We start from the raw sequence: 15,437 nt of genomic DNA, 5'->3' as shown, positions 1-15,437 counted from the left end.
ACATACATACAGGAACTCCAAGAAGCAAAATACTCAAAGTCCCTTGGCTAGAATTAGGTGATGTCCGAGCCCTCTTCCAGTTCTTTTTTTTGTTTGTTTGTTTTTTTGTTTTTGAGAGGGAAAGACAGGGCAATTGGGTTTAAGTGACTGGCCCAAGGTCACACGCCTAGTATTAAGTGTCTGAGGCTGGATTTGAACTCAGGTCCTCCTGACTCCAGGGCCAGTGCTCTATTCATTGTGCCACCTAGCTGCTCCCCCCTTTTCCAGTTCTTAAAGGCTAGGTAAGAGGAGGAGCTAGGGACATCCAGACCAATGTTCTTTCTTGCAAAAACATGCTGTCCCTTAAAAGCTTCATAACCAGAATCTAGTGATTTAAATAATTCATCTTGACTGCAAGGAATAAAAGATCAATTAACCCTCAAAGAGCCTTTTAAAAGGAATAAGCATTTATTAAACACCTATATGCCTGACACTGTGCTAAGAACTTTACAAATAATACCTCATTTCACTTCACAACAACTCTGGCAGGTAGGTGCTATTGTTATCCCTATTTTTACAGTTGAGGAAATTGAGGCAGATAGAGGATAAGGCACTTGCCCAGGGTCACACAGCTAGTAAGTATCTGAGGTTGGATTTGAACTTAGGTCTTTCTGACTCTAGGCATAGAGTTCTATTCACTGTACAACCTAGCGTTTATTAAAAAAAATTTTTAAACACATAGATATAAATCTATCTTTTTAAAAAATATGGATTCTATGTACCTCACTAGAGAGAAATAATTAAAGTACTGATTAAAGCACATTTTCTTTCACTTTATTTTTCTTGATTTTTTTTCTTTTGTAACATGATTAATGTGGAAATATCTTTTACATGACTTTATATGTATAATGGATATATTTCTTGCCTTCTCAATAAGTGGAGGCAGGACAGGAGGGAAAGAGAATTCAGAATTGAAAATAAAATTTAAAAAAATAAAATAATAAAATCTTAAGAAATATGGAACCATGGAATCAGATCATTTCAGATACTATCAGAGTTCATGTGGGTTTGTACCACATAGTTCCTTGACTGGCTCTTTTGAGAGATTATTTAGAGTCTGGTCAGAGAACTTAGTTAACCTCCAAATTTTCGAACAATTGTTATTTTATTGAGTACCTGACAGCTGGAATAATATGAACTTTTTTTTTCTAATTCTGTTAGAATAACAATAGAGTGGGAAAGGTAGGGGCATGCCCAAGGTCACATAACTAATAGAGGGTAGAAGAATGGGGAGGGTTTAGCAGAACAGTCAGAATTCCAATGAGAGGATTGTAGATCTAAGAAATGGCCTGAGCAATGGGAAGTAGGAAAGGATAGGAGGAATGCGGAGGAAGGCCCCAGGTTTGCTGGTGTTTGCAATGTGTGGTAGGTAATAATGTTAGATGGTGCAGAGGATTGAGAACTGGGAGGAAGACTCAACTCCTGGAATTCAAATCTGGCCTCAAACACTTGCTGGCTGTGTGAGCCTAGACAAGTCACTTAATCCTGTTTTCTTCAGTTTACTCATCTGAAAAATGAGCTAGAAAAGGAGCCAAGAAAATCCCAAAATGGGGTCACAGGGAGTCAGATGGGACTGAACAAGAACAAAGATTAGAAAGATCAGCCTGGTGAGAGATTGTAGAGAGCCTTGAATGCCAGACTAGGGAACTTTTACTTTATTTTGTTGGAAATGGGGAAGGTGAGATAGTAATACAACTATACTTGTGCGTAAGCATATTAATCTGGAGTAGAATTAATTCAACAAGGTTGATAGGCAAAGGCCTTGGTAACAGAAAGGGAGCTTCTATAGACTTATTCCTGCTATATCCCACAATGTTCGTCTCATAGCACCTGCCTATCTACCAGAATCTTCCCCTGACACCAGACCTCCCAAATGCCATGTTCCATCCCATGCTGGGGCAATTCTCCTGCCCTCCATCACAGCTGTCTGCTTCTGATTTGGCTGGACTTCTGACTGCCTATTCCCATACTCTACTGTGACATCTCCCACTTGTCCTGATATCCTCTTAATGGTGGTGACCTTCCTATATAATGTAGTCAGATAGATCTGCCTAGTTCCCACATCTCAACTATCCCTATTCTGCTTCATCTCATCAGCCATGGAGTCTTATTAGCAACTGATGCTATGCTGAAAATTAGACACTAAAGTTCCCAAGGAGAGAAAAGCACCTTTTAAAATTTCTGACACACAACAGACCTTCAACCACTTCTTTTGTCTGTCTGTTTGTGTGTTTGTTTGTTTTTTTGCAGGGGGCAAAGTAGGACAATTGGGGTTAAGTGACTTGCACAAGGTCACACAGCTAGTGTTAAGTATCTGAGGCTGGATGTGAACTCAGATCCTCCTGACTCCAGGGCCGGTACTCTATTCACTACACCACCTAGCCGCCCCCATTCAACCACTTCTTGATAGTAATTAAAATGTGCTCTGGAATAAATCATCTCAATTCTCCGTACCAGTCAAGTTCATTCTTTATTTGTGTGTGTATGTGTGTGCACACACACACATATACATGTAAATATGTAGTACATATAATTTTAAGTGAGAGTTTATATGTTTATGAAAGCATTTGTAGGTACAGGTATTATGATAATTGAACATAGTCAAGAAGTTTGGAGGTTCAGTATCATAGTGAAGCAAGTAGCCCCCAGATACCCTCTCTGGTCTGGGTAATAATTATGATGATCTAGTGATGAGTAGTTTAAACTATAAACCCAGAGGACTGTTTATTGCAGCCCCAGGTGATGGGCACTTTCAAGGTTGGAGTTTAGCATTCAAGGTTGCATCTTCTCTTGGTCAGAAATAGAGGATGTTAGCTGAACTGACCGGGAATCATACATAAAGGCAGGTGCACCATCTCTGTCTCTCCCTCCCCACTCCTTTCTGTGTGTGTGTATGTATATGTGTGTGTGATGTAATATATACACACGTCTGTGTATATATACAAATATAAAACTACATCTCTCCATATTGCAAACGTACAAACACATCACATGTTAGTATGCATAATGTAAATGCATGTACATATGCATTGTATATATACATACATATCCACATATGTATGTGAGTATATTGTTTAAGAAACTCAGAGTATCACAGAATTTAGGAATTGGAAAAGACCACAGAGTCCTTCTGATCCAGTCCATCCACAAAAGGAATCATTTTCCTGATGGGGAAATTTCACTCACTAAAGCAGATCAGCACCTTCTCTGCAATTTGGTCTTAAGATATTTTCCTGGGGCACTGCAAGAGATCAAGTAACTTGCCCAGGGTCACAAAGACAGTATATGTCAGAGATGGGATTTGAACCCAGGTTTTCTTGATTCTGAGGTCAATTATCTACTCACAACAATAGGCAGATAAATGTAGAAATAGACATATACATATACATATACATATATATAAACATAAATATAAAATATACTACATATAAACATCTGATATTTTCAGAGGCTGTGGTATTCTGAAGCATTAAAACAATCCCAGCAGAGGAGAGGACCTTCAAAAGAAAGCTCATGGCTCCCTCTTTCTTTTCTTTAGAGTGGTTCAGGGAAGGTCCTTCTGTGTGTGTGTGTGTGTGTGTGTGTGTGTGTGCATGCACGTGCATATATACACACATACATATATGCAAATGTATCTATGTATATATGTATTCATTAATGCATGCATGAGTGTGTATATGTGTATAAGGTGTATATATAAGAAAACTGATACCATCTATATGAGGAGTTGCCAGTTAGAAAATTTCCTTCACCAATGTAGACCTCAGACTCTTCTGATACTTATACAGTATTACTGAGTTGCCTAGAGACATTTAGAGGTTTTGGTGATTTGCCTCTTATCACTCATGACAGAGACAGGTCTTGAACCCAGACCTTCCTTGCTCCTGGGCCAGCCCACTCTAGTCATTATGCCACACTTCTTTTGATGCCATTCTTCCCCCCAAAATAGAAAGTTCTAAGTTGCCTCATTTAGTTTAAGTCTCACTAGTTTAGGGGAGCCTCAAATGCCAGGCCCCTGTGACTGCCCATCATATACAGCTGCAGTAAAGAGCCTTGTGGGTTTATGATATGGCTCACCATTCTCATAGAACGAATGGCCAAACCACCAGATCATGATCCTTTGTACACCAAACCAGAAAAGATCCCTTTGGACTAGCTGATGCACTAATTCACTGAACCAATAACCTCTCATGTTATTTCCAGTTATCATAACCGGGAACACTAAATTCTGTTTTGCAAAGATAAGCTGACAGTAGAATGGTTCCCTGGTTGACACCCAAGGGCTTCATGCATTTGTTTGCATTAGACCCTTGTATTCATACCAAGAAACATATGTAGAAGAAGATGGTACTTAAGTTATTAAAGAAATCACCATGGTCCCCCCCATCAAAACTATAGTAAAAACATCCATTTTCAAATGAGAAGTAATTTCAATAAAAGAGTCACAGTTTTCCTAAAGGACCTCTGTGTCCAAAGGGAACTGATCCCAAAACCACATTTTCAGATTAGGTTTTTGCTCAAATGATCATCTTTCTCAATGATGACTTCACGTGGTCAGCCAACAACCATTTATTAAGTACCTACTCTGTGTCTGTCGGGAACCAGACTAACAGCTGGGAATTCAAAGAGAGTCACAAATAGCCCCTGCCCTCAAAGGAACTTACAACCCAATGGGAGACACAGCATGCCAACAACTAAGCATGAATAAGAAATGTACAGGATAAATCGGAGATAATCTTGGAAGGCACTAGCTTTAAGAGGGATCAGGAAAGGTTTCCTGCAGATAGTGGGATGTTAGCTGAGACTTGAAGGAAGCCAGAAAGCAAAGGGGAGGAGATGACAGTGTTTCTAAATTGTGCAGCCTGGACGTTTAACCTGGCCTGCACACATACTGTGTACTTTTCAGGCTGTAGATGCCAAAATGAATGAGAAATGCCTGAGTCATGGGACAATTATAACTTTTTGAGCTTTATAATTTCTAAATAAGGCTGAAAAAAAGTTGTTAGGGGTTTTCTCCTTTATAACAGGAAAGAACATTGAATGGAAAGCAATTTGAATGATAAATTACTTTAAAAACATGGGGATAACATGAGGATAGGTTGGGGGAAGAGAGCCCAAGGAAAAAGTCAGCACCTCTATATTTCTCCTAAAAAAGATATTTCAATAAATGGGCCAAAGACAGAGCTTTAAAAGGTCACAATCATGGCCAATTTTTGTGAGTGGAACATGTGATATTTTCAGAGGCTGTGGCAATCCGAAGCATTAAAACAATCCCAGCAGAGGAGAGGACCTTCAAAAGAAAGCTCGTGGCTCCCTCTTTCTTTTCTTTAGAGTGGTTCAGGGAAGGCCCTTCTTTGTGAGCATTTGAAGCCAGCAAACAGATAGGCTGCCTCCAAGGTTAGAGGGAAGGAAGCCTCCTCGGGCTCTGCAAGGATGGCAGGTGGAAGGCCTTTTGCTTAGGACATGATTTCTGAATGGTGTCAAGCAGGGAAGGGAGATACTTTTGGAGGCAGGGATACTTACAGTGCCATTTCAAACTGCTCGAGCCATTTTTTCTTCAAATCTTTCGTTTTGCAATAGAATTCCAGTCCATTTTGTCCTTGGGTATGGATGAGGTAGAAGCCATAAGACCACTGTGAATGAATGATTAATTCACTGATTAATACATAGTGCTATGTTTTCATGTTCACTGGAATTCCACTAACATCTTTAAAAAAAAACATTACCTAGCCACAAGTGCACACTATGACCATCTGACAGCTACTGTGGCAGCAGTAACATCACAGTTGATCATAACACATGGAATTAAAAATAAAGTTCTCTATACACCTGAAATAGGTGATGGTACAAATCTGTGCACTAGCACAAATACTGTCTCATTATTTGATAGGTAGACACTATTACAGTATCAACTGTACAGCTGAGGAAACCAAGGCAAATAGAGGTTAAGTGATTTACCCAGATTCACACAGCTAGTGAGTGTTTAAGGCCATGTTTGAACTCAGGTCTTCCTGACTCCAGGTCCAGTGCTCTGTTTGCTATTCTACCTAGCTAGAGTCAGAAAGATCTAGGTTTACAATCCAGCTCTGACATTTAATGACTGTGTTACCTTGAACATGTCACTGCATTTCTCTGGGCCTCAGTTTACTCATGTGGAAAATGGAGGAGTCAGACTAAGTGACCTCTGAGGTTCTTCCTTCTAGTTCTAAATGCATGGTCCCATGATGCTTAGTTCCTATAATCTTACTGACTTGAGTCCAAAGGCCAACTCTGCTGTTTACTCCCTGTGTGACCTTGAACAAGTGACTTCAACTCTTTTGGCCCCAGTTTGCTCACCTGTAAAATGAGGAGGTTGAACTGGATGGTCTCCAAGGTTCTGTGCAGCCCCAGGTCTCTGACCCTGCTTTAAGACTCGTAAAATGCTTTTACATACATTATCTAATTCAACTCTCTCAGCAACCTAGTGGGGCAGGTGCTAAGGCTAGGATTCCTTCAGTGACTCAGCCCATGTCACCCAGCCAGCAAGTATCGGAGACAGGTTTTGACCCCAGGTCTCCTTGACTCCAAATCCATGACTCTGTACTTAATAAGTAAGTGATCCTGGGCAAGACATCAATCCCTTTTGTGCCTCAGTTTGCCTGCAAGAAAATAAGGCCATTGGCCTCAATGGTCTCTAAAGGCCCCTCCTTGTGATTCACCACCTCCAGCTGCCTCAATTCTACACCAACATTGCAGCCAAATCATTTGTAGAGAGACTCTCATTAACTCTTAATGTCTCTGAGCTAATTTGATCACCCAAACTATGGCTGTTCAGTTGTTTCAGTCAGATCTGTGGCCTTTCTTTATTTACACTCAAGAATATGTATTGTCATCAACTGAAATCGATAGTTTACCATGGATCCCCATTTACTTCGACAGCATCCAACCATGTCACAAGGATGTCACAAGGTCTCAGGGGTTCACATCTTAGAAACTGTACATATCAATGTAAAATTTCCCATTGATAACATTTGTCAGCATCTAAGATAACAGCACCTTTTTGTTTTCTTTGTCAGTTGTGGGATTATTGGCAATTTTGTATTGCTGGAGATCTATTATTTCCTTCATCTCGTAGTTATCACCTTTCCTTTTGCACACGATGACCGCCAAGTCAAACAAGAAGATGTGCCTGTGAAAAACAAAATGAAAGTGAAATGACAAGACATAACCTAGAAGTAGTGGGCTGTTCTCTAAACAAGACCTCCCCATCAAGCCTGTTTCCCCTAGCATCCAAAGATCATTGTTAAAAGGGTCTACAAACTGCAATGTTAAGCTATTAATAAACACTTCATGGACCACTCGGAGTACTTCTAAGAGAGGTACCCTCACCCTTAAATATTCATGGGAATGGTATGGCTCTATTTCCATGCATCACATTGAAAACTTACTTCCTCCCTAATGAAGTCTGAGTTAGACTCAAGCAACAGGAAACAGACCACTGAGAGGAAACATTGTCTGTCCTTAGAATACTGCTGAACTGATTACTAAATAGATTATTATGAGACCATCTTTATTCTTCATTTTTCTCCCCACCCCCACCCTGCAAAAGGAATTTTTCAAGGTTTTCCTCTTTTTATTTTCTTTTACTCTATGCTTAGATACTTATTCATTCTCATTAAGACACATATGAGTTCACTTCCCTCACCTTTCTTGTTTGGTGTGTTTGTCTAGGGTTGTTATCCTGATTTCCCCATCACCCTGAGGTCTTCCAAACACCAAGACAGGCTGATTCTAAAAACATAAAAGGTGGGTTTCACTCTTACATGAACACATACAAACAGAAATGAGACTTGAAGGGGAAAAAATCCCTCCCCACCTTCCCCAGGATCAACTGGTTTACCATATAGGCAGTAAAATAATTTGACATTTTTATAAAAGCATGGGGTCCAGAGAACCTGAGACCAAATAATACATTTGAAAATGAATTTGCCTTTCTTGAGGATGGGGTATCCATTGTAGAGGCTAGAGAAAAGTAGAGCTTTTAGTGGGAAATTCAGATCTCTCTCCAGGTCAAAAAGGAGATTAAATCAGAAGAATTTAAGTTACATGGGATCTAAAATATAAGCTTATATCCTTTTGAAAACGTGAAGCTTTTGAAGCTGACTTGCTTAATGATTAAAAATCATGAGAACTGTTGGCCCAAAGCAGACGTCAATCAAACTGGGCAACTGAGGAAACCAGCAATAGTGAAAGAATACTGGGAAATTCATTGCTCTAAAGGCAGTTCCAGAAAACTGACCCCTTCCCATCTTTTTGAAGGTAAAAAAAATCACCTACCAAGTTCTCTATGGATAACTGAAACTGTTTTATTTCACGGAGGGTTTCATTATCTCTCTTCACCTCGTTTACATATTGTGCCAAGTCCTAAAGAATACAAAGAAAGGTTTAAAAGGAGCACCAACTCTATTAAATGCGGAAAAGATGCATTTTTAAAAAAATCAAGTGATTCTGACATCATATGCAATCAGCATAATCACTGTTACTTTCCAATGACCACCCATATATAAGGCATCTCCCAGGGAATTTTTAGAAAGTGATATAAATATGGTATAGCTAGGGACCTACAAAGTTATCCTTTACCTCATCTCTGTAAAACCCAAGAATATCATTGCTTTTAGAGGGGTTCGATGTAGAATAAAGAAAAGGAAAATAGGTCAGCAGGACCTGTTACAAGAGTTAAAAACTGGGTTCTACAGAATTAAACTTTTTACATAAGTAATGGCCATGGGAGAGAGGAGGGGATGAAACACACAAAGAAATGACTTAAAAGTCTGGAAAAGAACTTGAGCAGAGCCGTATTATGCAACTACTTATTTCTCCTAGTTAACCAATAGGGAGTAGCCAGTCAAAAAACAAAATTTAATTCTGCAGATCTAAAAAAAGGAGAGAGGTCAGAAACTAAAAGGCATTCACGTGGATAAAGATGAACCCCAAATGCCTATCTACCATGATTCTCCATGTGCCTTAACCTATTTAAAAATGTCTTTTCTTATTTTGGAGAAAACAATATTAGCTAATCTGCCTGTACTGTTCCTAGCTATTTTTATTTTATCTGCTCTAGATTTTCTTGTGTTGTAAGTTCTTCTCTTCCCTCTTTCTATCTTAAATTCATCTGGAACAGCAGTGGGTCTATGGCAGAAAACAATCCTAAGCTTTGTTTAGAATGACTGAATTTCCATATTGAAAACAATGTGTTTATGAACAGGAAATCTGTATACCTTAAAGGTTAACAAACAGATGTGTCTTTTATAGTTCCCCCCACCATGGTGATATTAAAAGGAACAGCGGGAACTAGGACTGAATCCCATAAGAAAAGATAGAAAGGAACCTTGGCCTGATGTTATAACAAAAGTCACATTTCATATGTGAATTGCAACTGATATTGGTATTGTTTTCCAGTTACATACAATTGAGATCTCCAATGACATTTCACTGAGCATAACTGGAAACTAATTTTCGGTATACTTGCTTAGCTCTCATATAAACTTATACTTACTTAAGTTGTGTTTGAGAAAAGTGGGAAGAAAGGAAGCTGTTCTTAGAAATGAAATTTCATTTCAATTGTTTCTCTAGCACATCTAATCCATATTGTTAGATTTTTAATTACTTAAAATAAACATTTTAATTACCATAATTCTAACTATGTATGTGTGTGTGTATATATATAAAACAACATATTTGCTTGTTGAGAAAGGCATAGTTCGACCATCAATTTGTCTAAAAAGTGGAGCTGAGAGTATTAGGTGACCACAAGTTCAATATAAACCAACAGTGTGATGTCACAGCCAAGAAAATTAGTTTAAAGAGGCTATGATAAGAGGAAAGTTTCAAGGAATAAAGAGCTGATGATTCCACTGTACTTTACTACATACTACAAGTAAGGTATTTTGTTCAGTTCTGGGTCCATATTTTAGTAAGGACAACAGCAAACCAGTTTGAGTTCATACCATTGAGAATCAGGTTGAAGTGAATGAGGATGATTAGATTGAAGAAAAAAGGTAACTAGGTAGTTCAGTGGATAGAGCACTGGGCTTGCAATCAGGAAGACTGACCTCCACGAATTAGAATCCATTCTCAGATATTTACTAGCTGTGTGACCCTGGGTAAGTCACTTAACCCTGTTTGCCTCAGTTTCTTCACCTGTAAAATGAGCTGGAGAAGGAAATGGAAAGCCACTCCAGTATCTTTGCTGAGAAAACCCCAAATGGAGTCAGAAAGAGTCAGAAATGACTCAACAACAACAAGAGATGCCTTTAAGTACTTGAAAGGCTATCCTATGAAAGAAGGATTTGGCTGGTTTTGCTTGGTTCCAAAGGATAGAATTAGAGGGAACAGCTGGGAATTGAAAGAGGCAAATCTGGGCTTGACATAAAGGAATGATGAACAATTTAAGCTATCCCAAAGTGGAATGGGCTGCCTCAGGAGGGCATCTGAAGATGTCATTAAAGGGCTTCAAACAAAGTCTGGATGGCTGCTTATGTGTATGTGTCAAGGGAATTCCTTTTCAGGTATGGGTTGAAGCAGATGATCACTTCCAACTTGGAAATTCTATAATTCTGCCAATGTAAATCCTACAAAAACTTGCAACACAAATCAAATTATTTTTATTAGTATCACTGTTATTTCCTCCCAAGGGTTTAAGTTTGGTCCAAGTAACTTCAGCATTAAATAAGCTGTCTTACATTATTTGGATATGTCTTTGAAACTTTCTATAGAGCTCCATTTCTGATGGAAGTTATTAAGATGTCCCCACTGGTATTAATGTCTTTCACTAAATTACATCAATCCATCTAAAAGTTTCTAAATCTACTTCAAACACCTAGGCCATCAATAAATGCAAAGGGGAAAAAAAGGACATTTCAAGACAGCAACATTTGAAGTATATTGGAAAGATCTCTATATTTAGAGCCAAGGACAAGTCTTCACTTCCTGGAAGTGCCTCTTGCTACACATAAGTTGTGTGACCTTGGGTGAAGGTTGCCTCATCTGTAAAATGAAGGTGTTTGACTAAATGACTTTTAAGGTTTACTTTTGCCTAAAGTTTATAATCCCATATCATGGGGTGAGAGCAAGGATCTGAAACCCTTTACTTACCTTCATTGCATCAAGGGCCTGTTTGAGGTTTGCCTTCTCGACGGGATCAGTCGTGTGTTTCACCAGCTCCTGTTACATAGAAGACATTGATATTAAAACAATTAATTAAAACAACTCTTGAAACAAATGATGGCAATATAAGTGTAAAAAGCCCTTAGATAAAAGCAAAACCCCTTCTACAAACACATAGAAATGTGATCACTCCTGTAGAGAAAGCTAAGTGGTATGAGTCAAGACCTACATTTGAATGCTACCTCAATTACAATCTGTATGACCTTGGGCATGTCACAATCCCTCAATCTCAGTTCCTTCGAGGGCAAAATGGGCATAATAATAGCCTCTACCTCCCAGGATTGCTGTAAGGATCAAATGAGACAACATAACTAAAGCACGCTGCAATTCTTAAAGCACTATACAAATATTATTCTTATTGTAAGAATCATGTATAAATCTAATGGAAGCAGAAAAAGAAGTGGACAATGACCAAAAGATGTTGAATATATTTTGTGACAGGAAAGTGCATTAACCTAAAAAGGCATGAGATGATTCTTGAAACAATATATTTTTTTTTCTTTTTGAAGTAAGAAGTCATTTTCTGCAATACAAAAAAAAAAAAAAAAGGCCATAACATTCCTTTCTGGCCTGCCAACTTGCCAACTTATAAGTATCTTGAACCTACTGGGATTTCATTTTATTATCACTTTCTTTCCCTTTGGCAAGTTAAAATGGTCATTTTTAAAAAATGTAATGAACCATATATAGAATCCAAAAACACTAAAGCATTTCCTGCAACATATTTCCAGGCTAGTGAAGTAGATTTTCTTGACCATTCTTTTTCATAGGAAAATCAAGAAAAAATTCTGAGAATCTCAAAAATATATATTAAAGACAAAAATATATACTAACATATGTCACACACACAAAATGTTAGGTTAACACACACACACACACATATATATATATTTTTAAACGGATTAAGTATTGCTTACTTCGAAAAAAAAAATCACCCCTTCCCCATACCTGACTAGGGATTTGATAAGTCCAAAGTTATAAAAGAACCTCTCAGTTTGTTCCTCTGGACATGTTTTTAGTTCTCTGATGCCTTGGGCACTGACTGATTGCGTATTCCTAATCATTTTTTCATAAACCACAATTTGATTATGTTGCCTTCAGTTTGGGGCTCATAAATGTTTTAATGCACTTTTAAGAAATAATCAAGACTTGAATTTTTTCTGATTTCTCAGTAGAACAAAATATAGATGACTAATATTTTATGGACATACTTCAAGAAATTTAATATACAAGACGTACAAAGCAAAGCAGAGTCAAAAATTATATTTCCCGTACAGGTGGTAGATCTTTTTAAGATGACATTTCACAACCATCAACAAGGCTGACGGCCTAATACAGAAAGGCATTTCTTTGGAGCAGAACTAATGAGTCTCTTGGCACAGCTATCAAATTAAATTTATAAGACTCTCCACCCTCATTACAGGGCTAACTGTGGAAACCAAGAGCTTTGTGGGTTACAACAAGAATCATCTTAAAATAAATAGGCCTTATTGTAATTTAGTATAGCAGAAAGCAATTCAGAAGATGGCAGAGTCCAGTTGAGTTTATCTCGATGAAGTAAGGAAACTACTGTTGTTAATTCATAAAACTCCCAGTTTGCCACCCCCTTTTTAAAGCTACAAATAAGCAAAATCTTAGGTGTGCACAGGGCCAGGGAGAGGTATGCCTGACAATCCCATTAAGTTGCTGACAGGTAGAGAATTGTCATGAGTAGAATGAGAATTTGTCAAATTTCACTCCATCCAAGATGCATTTACTAAGCCCCTACTATGTGTGAGGAACTGAGAAAACAAAAATTAAAACGAAAATGATCCTTGCTCTCAAGGAGCTTACACTCTATTGGGAGTGAAGAAGGGAGAGAACATGTAATTGGTAAAGTGTTTATATGCTTTGGGAAGGGGGAATCTGGTTGGATCAGAAGAACTTCTTATAAAATTGAGGAATTTTCTAAGCAATATGGTAAAATTATAGGGTGTGGACCATTATTAGTCCCTGATCAGGTTGCCTGGGTTTAGATTACCTAGAGAAAGGTTTAGTTTTACCATTCTGATAAGGTGTTGTTACCATAGTAATCCCAATTATCGTGAGAGGTTTGGGGATGTGAGGGGTTGATTTGGTACCCATTCCAAGTTTGTAATGCCTTTCTGAGAGTCTCATACATCTTTGGGGCTCATCCAAGTCTATTCAGTTCCTTTATCAGCTAATTTGCTTGTCCTAATATGGGGAAAATTCAGACCAACATTTGGAATGTATTCTGTTTTACACGGGTCATCTGAAGAAATGTGGAGGTGATCTATGCCCTATAAGACTAGAGAAATTTTTGTCCAGATTTCTATCTATAATGCTCGATGTATATGGAGGGATATATTGGAGAAATGTATGGGTTATCCCTATGTGCTGAAGGGACCCATTGTAGAAATTTTCACCTAAGATAGTTTTGTTTCTCATTGGAGGGTAAGAAGGTAATATGCAGTCAACTCCAAACCCCAATCCCTTTGGGAAGAGACCAACAAGTTGGTGTTGTTGGGAGCTCATCTGGTACCAGGTTTCAACTCGGACGATGAAAGGATGCAGGGATTTTTTTTCATTCTTTTTGTTTTCTTACTTTTGGCTGTTTGCTTTTATTTTTCCTTTCTTTTTCTTTCCTAGTTGTCTTTGGGTTTTTACACCCATCAAAGAAACAGCAAGTCCTGTAGAATTAAGAGCTCCAAAGAATGAATAGGGAGACTTTGTTTATAGGACATAAGGGGGTATTCTTGATCCTGAAGGAGCCAAGCACTAGGCCTTCCATATTTGCCTTCTTCCACTGGCAAACACCCTGTAGTCTCATCAGTTTGACTGAGGGACTCCTTCAATTAGCTCAGGAACTGTCAATAAAAACTTTAATTTTATGGGGGTGATTTAGGAATCTCCTCAATTTAATCAATGATTCACCTACCATTATCCCCTTCCACATGATATTTTGAGTAGAATATTAACAGCTAATAAAGGGATCAAGTAATGCTTCCCTTAGGAGGTAGATCTGTTGCCAAACCCAAAAAGAAGTCAAGGGTTCTAAGAAGTATAGGTAAGGAAGCATTTTACAGAAATGGGATTAATAACTAATGCCTCTTTTCAGTAGAGCAATTTATCTTTTTTAAGGAATATAGGCTCTCATCAGGATCAGGGCTATGGGAAATGTGGGTTTTCTCAGATTGAAGGAGAAGTTGAAGGACTGTGGAAAGCCAGACTGGGAATCCAGGAATTCTAGAGTTTCCAGTGAGGAGTGTGGACATGGGATACAGTGGGCAATGGCACGCGAAGGACTGAATTATCCCAGAGTGATTATAATTAGGAGCAGCTGGATCCATGCTGATCTTGTTAATCGACTTGGGTTTTGATCTCCTTGGACAGAACTTGCTATTTGCCTTGAAAAATGTGCCTGCCTCCTAGCCCTGTCAGAATCTAGTGAATTTATCCACTCTCCTTTTCCCCACCACTCAACCTTACCCCTATATCATTACCTGTTAAACTGTTCCTGCTCTTTGAAGTCCTGTTTCTTGCTGTTTGTACTTTAATGGTAGTTTTCATCCAGACAAAGATAAGCTAATTTTTATTATCTTTTGAGCAATGTTTGCTCTGGAGGGTGTGAGGGAAAAGGGCAAATGAAATTATGTGGGAGTTTGTTAGGAGTATACTATATAGTTTGATGGTTTAGAGAAAACACTCTTCCCTAGTCTGGGGCCCTGGGTTTATTGAATTCCTTTAATAATCAGCTTTACAAAGTTCCCCAAAATAGCAAGGAAAACGGATAATGTGAAACCAAGAGATAAAATGCCCTGCTGACTTTATAGAAAAACAACAACAAACCTAAGTGTATATTAAGCTCTCTAGCAACACCCAATTTCTTCCCCAAAATGAGAGCAGTTAGGGGAGTCATTTCAAATTACATACCTGGAGCAGGAGATGATACTTTAGAACCCGCTGCATAGGAACAACAAGCAAATCTCGTAGAGTGAATTTCCCATTGTTTGCCCTCTTGGAACATTCCTAATGAAAGATTTGTTAATTAATAATGTAACCTCTTTATGAAAGTACAACATTAACATTCAAATCAGGATGGGGGGTGGGAGGCAGAGGGTGTTCTTTAAATAATCAGCATTCTATTTTGTATTCCAAACACCAAGACTATCTTTATTATATAGCATTTTTCT

At 38.3% G+C, this 15,437-nt stretch overlaps 1 protein-coding gene across 1 annotated transcript in view; it reads right to left on the bottom strand.

Annotated features, from left to right (window-relative positions):
• VAV3 (vav guanine nucleotide exchange factor 3) overlaps nt 1-15,437 on the bottom strand; it is a 457,197-nt gene that overhangs the window by 202,680 nt on the left and 239,080 nt on the right. The window contains exons 10-15 of the mRNA XM_069090495.1: nt 15,178-15,273; nt 11,173-11,241; nt 8,356-8,442; nt 7,724-7,809; nt 7,075-7,207; nt 5,563-5,672 (exon numbers count right to left, since the gene is read on the bottom strand). Of these exons, the coding sequence (XP_068946596.1) occupies nt 5,563-5,672; nt 7,075-7,207; nt 7,724-7,809; nt 8,356-8,442; nt 11,173-11,241; nt 15,178-15,273 (581 nt within the window). The remainder of the gene's footprint in view (nt 1-5,562; nt 5,673-7,074; nt 7,208-7,723; nt 7,810-8,355; nt 8,443-11,172; nt 11,242-15,177; nt 15,274-15,437) is intronic.

Source organism: Petaurus breviceps, unplaced genomic scaffold (assembly GCF_028583685.1).
Source record: "Petaurus breviceps papuanus isolate PSGF00001 unplaced genomic scaffold, PetGlider_PUasm1.0 186, whole genome shotgun sequence".
In the NCBI taxonomy this organism is placed as follows: Eukaryota; Metazoa; Chordata; class Mammalia; order Diprotodontia; family Petauridae; genus Petaurus; species Petaurus breviceps.
This window is presented reverse-complemented; position numbering and strand designations above follow the sequence as displayed.